Here is a 9,987-nt window from a genome sequence, read left to right as displayed (position 1 = left end):
GCGCCCGCTCGGGGCTTTGTTTGTTTACTCGCACCGGAGGCTCCAACTTGCCGGCTGCGCCCGCCCGCGCCCTCCTCCGCCCCGGCTCTGCGGCGGCGGCCGGGAGACAATGAGAAAGAAACCCGAGGAGAGGAAGCGCCGTCCGCCCCGAGATGCTGGGCCCGGCCGCCCCCGCCCTCCTCGCCCCTTCCCATCCTCCCGGCCCGGCGCGGAGGGCGCGCGGGGCGGGCGGCAGAGTTGCTGCGAGCGCGAACCGCCTCCGAGCGGGGCGACCCCGGGATCCCGCTGCAGCCTTCGGAGGCGACGGGGGGGCGCCAGGGGGTCGCGGGGCGGAACGAGCTGTGGCCGCCTCACCGCCTGGTTGTTGTCTCGCCCCCGGGACAGGGGCCTCAGGATGGCAGTCATCAGTCTGCACCGCCCGAGAAGGTCGGCTGGGTCCGGAAATTCTGCGGGAAAGGAATTTTCAGGGAGATTTGGAAAAACCGCTATGTGGTGCTGCGAGGGGACCAGCTGTACATCTCCGAGAAGGAGGTAGGCGCCCCTTGCCTCCCGCCAGCCCCGCTCTGACCGGGGCGCGTCCACAGCGGGTCTCCCTAAGTCCAGTTTGCCTCTGCCCCATCCCACTCCACGGAGGAAAGTCCCTCTCCAGTGAGAGGGCCTGAGCAAGACACAGAAGTTGAGTTTGCTTCTGATACCATGTTTTTTCTTTGCAAATACCTCTGTGACAATGATAGTCATCTCCCAACATGCCCCAGAAGTCCCGAGTATCCCCGCTGCCTCCTACCCTGTCCTGGCATCCTGAAATACAGGATTTTTGTCCTTTGTTGTTGCTGCTAAAACGGCTGTTCAGCTCTTCTCTCGCCCTCTCCTGTCTCCCCGCCGCACCCCGCCAGCCTCTCCTTTCCTGTCTGTGCGGGGCCTGTGCCGCTCCTGTCGGTGGCACAGCCGCTCTGATCAGAGAAAGCACAACCCGGGGTCAGTCTCGCGACCTTGGGTAGCGTATCTGTGAGTGCAGAACAGTTACCTTTGTGGAAGCCGGTGTCCCTAACCAGTGTGGTTTCTGTTCCACGCCGCTTAAAGAAAATAAATAGATAAGGTGCTCCTATTCTCACTTCTTCCTGCCCACCCATATTTATATCAGAGGAGAGAGAAATAAAATTAGAAGCCCTGATGTCTCTGCATAGGTTTGGCTCTGTAGTTAAACGTGAAAATCATAGGCCATATTGGGTCAGAATCTGAGCTCAGATTTTTGAGTTCAGGCTCTTGTCCCTTTGGTCCCTAACTCTTGTGATCAATAACAGGTAGTGAGTGAGAATTAGAATTCTTCTTGGGACTGTGCCGCAGTTGCCTGGTAGACCATCCTGTGATCCCCTAGGATGGCCTCCCCTCCATTTGTGTTTCCTCACCCAGGGCTAACTGGAAGTCCTGCCTGCGTGCTAACCACTTCTGCTTTCTGCAGTAGACACTGCTGTTCCGTAGATTATGTTTAGGTAAATAATTCCTTTTATGGTATTGAAGCAGACACGCCACCCAAGAGAGCGTACTCCTCTCAGAGCAGCATGGGCCGAGGTGATGCGGGAAGAACTAGGCTGTGTGAGGGCTCGAAATCCCCTTGCAGGCATCTCAACCTGGCCTGTGCCTCAGGAACTGCTGAGGGAGAGCCTCAGGAGTGAGGTGAGAGAAGACCTAAAGGTGGAGTTGTAAGGGTCGCCTCTGTTCAGTGACGAATCCTGCAGAAAGTTCTCACTACAGTTTTCTGGCTTTGTAGTTTAAAAAAGAAAAAAACAAGTGTCCCTTCTGCCTTCCTGAACTTCATAATGGCCGGAAACTCACGTGAGCAGGCAGGGAGACTTTCCTCCACGTCAAAGAGGAAAGCAGAGAGCAGTGAAAGGGTAGGAGAAACAGACTTTTTTCCTGTTTGTATTTATCCAGAGGACAGAGTTAGGGGGCCAGAAGAACTTGCTTGTGCTCCTGTGTGGAGGAAGCCATCCCGAGCCAGGGAGGGATAGCGTGACCTCAGCCTGGTGTCCTGTGAGTCAGGAGCATTTGACTTGTCCTGGGGCCCTGCCCCCCTGCCGGGAATGGCACAGGAAAAGAGGGAACAGCATGCTGAGTTCCTGTTCCTCGAAGCCAGTTTTTGTGCCACAACGAGCCTAACTTCCAGGTGACTCTGACAGAGGACCGCAGGCCTTATTCTGCCCACTGCCTGAAAGCTCCAATAGATTTAAGACTTTTTTAAAAGAATAGTATAATATTTGTAATTTACATGTTACTGCAAACAAAACATCCAGAGCCTCCCTGCAGTTTGCACCAGTCTTGTCATTGTTGTTACTTCCCCTTGGAATGGCAAGATCGCCTACAGTTACCTCCACCGTAGAGTTTCTTCCTTCTGTGTTTATTGTGAAAGAGTTTCCTTATGTCTAGGCCACAGGCCACCCTTTTTCAGAGAGGGCTGTGACACCTTCTCCCAAGAGCTGATGGATTGCACCAGAAGCTGGATGCCAGGAGACCTCGTGGTAGAGGAAGCTGGGTTGAGGGAAACTTACCAAACATGGGAAGAATCTCTGGGCCATGGATGAAGAAGCAAGAGAAGGAAGGGGAACTTGGGAGCTGAGTGGTTATAAATGAGACTTTGTGAGTTACATTGTGGGGACACATGCAGAGGAGAGCAGGACCCCCCGGGGGTCCATCTTTCCTGGGCAGTGAAGCTGTCCTCCCCCCATCTTCTACCCCTGCCCAATGGAGGGTTACTCTCGGTCAGTGTCCCCTTCCCAGAGCTCCTTATCAGCCCACATCCCAGCTGGAGCAACTCCCTTCCCTTCCCCATCCCTCAGGAAAATGGAACAAGTTACTCTCTTCCCCTGGCTACACACACACGCCCAGCACTTTCCTCTCCAAGGCTTCTGGCCTCTGCTGATAGCCTAACTCAGGGAGACAGCGGGGAGAGGAGAGATGATGCATCGTCCTGCATCCTGGCTGTGGGTTTCTGGGAATTGTTCCCCAGTGCTCCTTGACACACCTTGTGTCTGTGATCCTTCAGCGCTTCTGCTTGCTTCCCAGGCTAAAGCCCTGGAACCTGGAACCAAGCCTTCCCTGAACAAACGACAGAGGTAGACAGATGAGCTGTCAGTCCCCCTAAGGAAGCTGTAATCATCTGTCCTGCTGTCCTCAGCCTCTTGGCTCTGGCAGGAGTTTAGAAGGCTGGGCAGATACAAAACTTTAAATGGGCTGGGGAATGGAAGAGAGGGCTACTTCCCCACTTGAAAGTTGGCAAGACCCTGAAGGAAAGATGAGAGGGCACATGCATGCTGCCTGTGCCAGGGTTCCCTTGGGGAACAGTTCCAGAAAAGGAGGGCAGATGTCTTCCAAGGAAGACCTGAGGGTGCTTGTACATATTTGGTTAGTTTTAACCAGATAAGTGCTGACTTCTCTGTCTGGATGAGTCTTTATAGTAGTAAATACTGTTCTGGCATCAGAGGTGGGTCCACAGGGGCCAAGAAGTTACCATGTAAACAAAACAAGTGAGGCCAGAGGCGGCCTTTCATCCCTTCCAGACTGACCAGCTTTATCAGGATCATCGGGGACTACCAGGTCTTCCTTGGTGGGGGATAATTGGATTTCCCTACTCACCATGTGCTTTGAAGGGTGTGGGCAGGACTTGTAAGTTGTGTCCTTTGGGAGCAGAGCAGGGGCCATGGCAGAAAGAAGCTCTGGAGATGATGGGTCAGTTGAGAGCTGGGCACAGGGTTTAAACACACCCATCCAGGACTCTAGACTTAGAGGCCGCCCTAGTCCCACACCACCTTCTCCGTCCTCTGTAGGCCTTGGGCAGGATGGCCCTTTCCTGTTGTCCTTCCCTTCCCTCAGGTTGCTGCTCGTCCCAGAGACTATTTCAGACTGACATTCTGTCTTTTTGAGACAGGGTCTCACTATACAGTTCAGGCTCGCCTTGAGCTCACTTTGTAGCCCAAGCTGGCCTAGATCTCACAGTGATCCTCCTGCCTCAGCCTCCCAGGTGCTGGGATTACAGGCCACCACTCCCATTTTAGACTGCAGCTTTGTGGGGAGGAGCTAACTAATTTTATCCTCTTTACCTCACCCCTTAAACCTCCCCTAGGTAAAAGATGAGAAAAATATTCAGGAAGTATTTGACCTGAGTGACTATGAGAAGTGTGAAGAGCTCCGGAAATCCAAGAGCAGAAGCAAGAAAAATCATAGCAAGTTTACTCTCGCCCACTCCAAACAGCCGGGTAACACGGTAGGTTTCTCCTGCACCCCAGGCCACAGGAATACAGCAGCTGGAGCCAGGAGAAGCCTTCCCCATCCGGGTTCTTCCCTCAGCAGTCTTGACTCAGTGGCCCCAAATTGCTTGCTCTCCTGCGGGCTTCTGTTATTTAACCAGTGAATTGGGTAGTCATTTCCTTCCACACAAGCAGGTCAGGCTTTCACTCTGTCTCTTTCCTCCTTCCCAGTCTTTCTTTCTCTGTCTGTCTCTCTCTTTCTCCGTCTCTCTCTCAAGCACATACACCCCGTGTGCACAGTGTATCTCTTGGGAGGAAAGTCAGTAGTCCCTGTGCCCTGATAGATGATTGAAGTTCTGAGTCTGATTGCTTTTGTCTGAGGAAACCTGGGGAAGCCATTCCTGTCACCTCCTGTTTGCTCAAACACTTGAAGGTCTTTAATACTTGTCCTTTGTCAAACCTCCTCTAATTACCTCCAGTGCCATATTAATTTCCAATACCCTTCCTGGCTCTTCCTTGGTCATTTCTAAAACAACCTCTGAGCTATGGCATTTTGCAGAAATGGAGGCTGAGTTTTCAGTTGTAGATGACTTCAGAAGCAGAATCCGTCTCCTTCCAGGATCTTGGCCTAAAAGAACGAGATTATAATTTCTTCTTTCTTCACTATCAAGGTGAGGCACCAACTCTAAAACCCTGGCTGAAACGAGAATCTTCCCCTCACAGGCACCCAACCTGGTCTTCTTGGCAGTGAGTCCAGAAGAGAAGGAGTCATGGATCAACGCCCTCAACTCCGCCATCACCCGAGCCAAGAACCGCATCTTGGATGAGGTCAGAGGGCTTGTTGTGGGGAGGGGGCAGTGGGCAAAGGAAACAACTGCAGCTCAGCTAAGAGGGAGGACTTTTGTTGGGGGCCCATCATTTGTCCCACTCAGGGCCACTTCTACCCCCTTTTGAAAGGCCTCCTCTCCTTCCACGTTCAAGTCTTCTGCCATCTCCCCCTCCCCCACCTCCTGACCCACAAGCCAGCCCAGGGTCCTTCATGTCCCGGAAGTCCCTTCCTGTGGGCTCATACAGAAGCAGCTCGTGGAGTGGCCTTGTTTCCCTGTCCTGGCCTTGGGGGATGCCAAGTTTGGGCAGAGTCCTCGACAGCACCCATGATGTACCGCTGTATCTCTTCAGGTCACCGTCGAAGAGGACAGCTATCTCGCACACCCCACAAGAGACAGGGCAAAAATCCAGCACTCCCGCCGCCCCCCGACTCGGGGACACCTCATGGCTGTGGTATGTAGGACTACAAGAAGGTAAACACTGGCAGGGGCCAAGTCCACTTCCGTCCTGAGGAGCGGCCTTTGTGGGGGCTTCTGGAGACTGAAATCAGAGCCTGAGGAGGTCACCTATGCTCCACATCCCCATTTGATCAGGTTTCTCTAAATCAGAAGTACTTGTTCAGCACTCCCGTGAGCTCGCATATCACTGGGTTGATGCTTTTAGTGGGGAAAGTGATCTGTCCCAGGGACAGTAAGAGTTGAGTCTCTACAAGGCAGCGGAAGCCACTGTCCTGATGGGCGGCAGCACGGAGCACCGGACCTCCGAAGGAGGAGGATGGCAGTCGACTTCGATCCGTCTGAGCTCTCTAGGGAGAGAGGCCCTGAGGTGCAGCAGAAATAGGCTTTGGAGTTGGACAGAGTCTGAGCTGGGGCCTAGCTTCGAGGTTAACTGTGGTTCCTGAGGCTGCACAACTGGAAAATGAGAGAGTGCCCGTGCCTACCTTGAGCTGTTGCTGTGAGGCATGATTAAAGCAAATAACTACATACAAAGCCATGAGGCCCCTTTCCAAATTTGAGCTGTCAGGGGCTGTTGGTTTAGCTCAGCACCACAGCACCCTCCTGGCAAACATGAGGTCCTGAGTTCAAGTCCTGGTACCTCCCCCAAATAAGTAAATCAGTTAAAGCAGTGATGGCAAACCTTTTAGAGTTTTCAGTGGTAACAAACTGTGCCATACCTTCACCACCACTGAATCAGGCTATCCTGGAAGTAAGAGAATAGGTTTAGAATAGGGCAAGGAGTTCAGAGTTCCACAGGGCAAAGGGCGCTGAGGAAGCGGGTGGAGGGGGCAGCACCTGTGTTGTGTGGAGCCCCCAGAGTGTGCCAAGTCTGACGGGAGGCTTCATTCCCCACACAGAGGACATAGACACTCCTCAAGAAGCAGGTAGTGTGGGGAGGTGTTAAGAGAAATAAGCAGGAGGAATTAACTTTAAATTACAGGAAAATGGAAGGAAAGAAGGAGAGGAAAGCCGAGCGTGGTGGGCACGCGCCTATAATCCCAGCACTTGGGAGGCTGAGGCAGGAGGATCGCTGTGAGTTCAAGGTCAGCCTGAACTGCATAGTGAGACCATCTCAAAAAGACAAAAAAAAAAAAAAAATAGAAAAGGCAGACTGAGCAGGAGCATGGCCACACCGCACTTCAGGCCGCTGTCCCTGAAGTCGCTACTGGTGAGCTCACCCCTTCATTCTCACCCTGTCCCTCCCAGGCTTCCACCTCTACCTCAGATGGGATGCTGACCTTGGACCTGATCCAAGAGGAAGACCCTTCCCCTGAGGAGTCGACCTCCTGTGCCGAGAGCTTTCGGGTGGACCTAGACAAGTCTGTGGCCCAACTGGCAGGAAGCCGGCGGAGAGCGGACTCGGACCACATCCAGCCCTCCTCAGACCGGGCCAGCAGCCTTTCTCGGCCTTGGGAAAAACCAGACAAGGGGGCCACCTACACCCCCCAGGCCCCCAAGAAGTTGACATCCACAGAGAAAGGCCGATGTGCCTCCCTGGAGGAGATCCTGTCTCAGCGGGACACAGCCCCTGCCCGCGCCCTCTACCTGCAGACCCAGGGGTCTCCGGTCTTCACCCCGCCCCCGCCAGGGCAGCTGGCCCGCATCCAGGACCTGGTAGCGAGGAAGCTGGAGAAGACTCAGGAGCTGCTGGCAGAGGTTCAGGGACTGGGAGACGGCAAGCGAAAGGTCAAGGACCCCCCACGGTCTCCACCTGATTCTGAGTCAGAGCAGCTGCTGCTGGAGACGGAGCGGCTGCTGGGAGAGGCGTCATCGAACTGGAGCCAGGCAAAGCGGGTGCTGCAGGAAGTCAGGGAGCTGAGGGACCTGTACAGACAGATGGACCTACAGACCCCAGACTCCCGCCTCAGACAGACCACCCAGCACAGTCAGTACCGGAAGAGCTTGATGTGAAGGAAGGCACAGGGCCCGAACTTGTGGGGGGTGGACAGACTTATCTCCAAGTGTTGTTGCAGGATAAAACTTTTTTATTTACCTCAACCAAAAAAAACAAAACAAAACCAGAAAACACTTTTTGCTGTCTTGATCCTATACTCGTCTGCCCCTGTCTACTTTCCTTAATGAGCCCCCAGCCCAGTTTGAGAAGGTGACCCCTATAGCAGTAATAAGGAATTTGAGCTGGACCAAGAGCTGGGTCGTACAGACCTGGCCTGCTCGCTTCCCACACACTGCCCGCCCCCAGGCCTTGTGGCCAAGGGACAGAGATGTCCCAGGCGTCTGAGTTGAGAGGCGCTGGGGAAGAGCAGGTTTTCTCATATGTCCCATTCCACATTTTCAATCCGAGGGTGAAATTTCAGCTGCCCAACTCCAGTTCTAGGGATGTGGATACCAAGGCCACCTGTCCTTGCCATAGGAGAAGTGAAATTTACCCCAGCCCTGCAGAGGATGCGTGGGATGAAAATCTTCTAGGCCCTGCACTGGCCTCTCACCCATAGCGGTCTATTGAGATTGAGCTGTCCTGGGAAGGGACCAGAGCTCAGTGGTAGAGCAGTTGCCTAGAGTGGTGAGGACCTGGGTTCTATACCCATACTGCAAAAGAAAAGAAGGGTAGGAGGAATGGAGCTGCTGGATTTTGTTACTTGACATGTTTCCACCCCACATCTACCACACCCTTCCCAGCGTGGAGTCAGACACTACGTTGGCTGGATGGGACTGGCATGGTCATCTGACGGGTCTTGCATAGGGGAACCGGAAACTGCTGACCCATAGGAGAACTGAATTAAGAATGAGACTGATTTGTGATGCAAGCTGGGTAGGATGAAGGGGGAAAACCAGCCTGTGTCTGGGTTCCTCTTTCAGCCACACAAGGGTTTCCTGTAGTCTCTTCCCTCCCGCAAACCTCCCGCCTCCGACAGCCTGCTCTGGGAGGGCATCTACACCCCCTGCCGGCCTGCAGCTGCCAGGCTTCAGTGTGCTTGTGCATAGGAGGACACACAAGTCGGTTCATTTCACTTACTGCTTTTCTCTGAAGTTCTAGTCAGGTTTAATAACTGGTAAGTTCTGCGGAAGAGTCATGAAAGCAAGATGTAAATTATTTTTGGAAAGAAGGGACAGAAAGCCTCAGGAATCAAGTGAACAAGGGACTAGAAAATTTACTCAACCTCCTAACAACTTCCTGATCTCCTTCCCTCAATTTCTCTCCCCCTGGGGCCAAATCCTAGAACTTCAGTAGCTGTGAGTGGGGAGAGAGGAAATGGGAGCAAGTTGCAGTAGACCCTACCGTCAGGTGCCCTAGCGTTAGGAAGATGGGCCTACGAGGGAGAGGAAAACGCCAGGGGAGAAACGGAAACCCTTCAGTTCCGCTCTGCTCCGAGGCCACGCGAACACGGCGTGGACTGGGACCAAACCACTGGGGGAGAGGTTCTCACTCTCGCAGCCCCTCGCACTCCCTGTTGCGAAGGTGTGCCTGCATCTGGCCTGTAGTTACCTAGTCTTGTCCCCAGAACAGGTGTCCTACTTGAGTCGGGGTGAGCAGGGAGTGTCACCCTGCTGTCGTGCTCAGGGCCTGCCGAGGGGCCACAAGAGGGAACTCGGGCTCCAGGCTTCCTGGCCTCCGAGCGGAGCGGGCTTCACTCCAGAACTCAGCCTGGTCACCACTGCCACCCAGTGCCACAAATATGGAATGTCTGAGTTAAAATTATACTTTCTTGCTGTAAACCTCCCTCTTTGAATGAATTTTTGTTTTCCAGTACCAGGAATCGAACTCATGACCTTGCGCTTGCCAAGCAAGCACTGTGCCACTGAGCTAAATTCCCAGCCCCTGAATGAATTTTATTTTACCACCATTTTGCCTTTTCTCTCTTTTTCTTCCTGTCACTCCCACATAATGAAAAAGACAAAAGCAAGAGTGACATGTGTGTCCCAATATGCCCGTCATCCGTGGCTCCCAGGGGAGCCGTGCAGTGGCGGAAGACTTCGCAGGAGAGTGCAGCAGGTGACAGGAGGCCGACAGGGAAGTCCGGGACCGTGGGAGACGCTGGCCGCTGGCTCCAGTGGTCTTCCGGCACAAACGCCAACAGCATCGGTTCTCCGGTAACTGCCGGAACGTCCAGGCCACAAGGTGGTGAAATGAGTCCAGCTTCGAGCCCAAACGTTGATTTGAGTTCTGACTCTGCCACCTTTTGGTGACAAGGCCCTCGGTGAGATGCGAGCTTTCTGAGTGTCAGTTTCCTCCTTGTCTTTAAACATGAGTTGTTGAATGGGTGAAGGCAGCATGTGGAAAAGGCCTGTGGCTGCTGTGATCAGTAGCTTAGCTCAGCAGGCGAGGACGGGGAGCTCAGATGGCCAGAGCACCCTCTGAATGAGGGCAAGCGTACAGGGTTCACTGCTGTCACTGTTTGAGGCCATGAACTTGATCAGGCCGCAGGCTGTGCCCCACACCTCTTCCCAGGAGAGAGAGTGCT

The 9,987-nt window shown here is 53.8% G+C and overlaps 1 protein-coding gene across 1 annotated transcript; it reads left to right on the top strand.

Moving 5' to 3' along the window:
• Positions 1-4,117: 4,117 nt before the first annotated feature.
• Positions 4,118-7,594, top strand: Plekho1 (pleckstrin homology domain containing, family O member 1; the record flags this gene model as incomplete). Its single annotated transcript, XM_013511531.1, is given in 4 exon segments — positions 4,118-4,258; positions 4,965-5,069; positions 5,421-5,522; positions 6,773-7,594. Coding segments are annotated over 4 exon segments (1,053 nt in total), but the record flags the coding sequence as incomplete, so codon positions are not given.
• Between the last annotated feature and the right edge of the window lie 2,393 nt (positions 7,595-9,987).

This window comes from Chinchilla lanigera, unplaced genomic scaffold (genome assembly GCF_000276665.1).
Source record: "Chinchilla lanigera isolate Chin_1 unplaced genomic scaffold, ChiLan1.0 scaffold00012, whole genome shotgun sequence".
Taxonomy (NCBI): Eukaryota; Metazoa; Chordata; class Mammalia; order Rodentia; family Chinchillidae; genus Chinchilla; species Chinchilla lanigera.
This window is presented reverse-complemented; position numbering and strand designations above follow the sequence as displayed.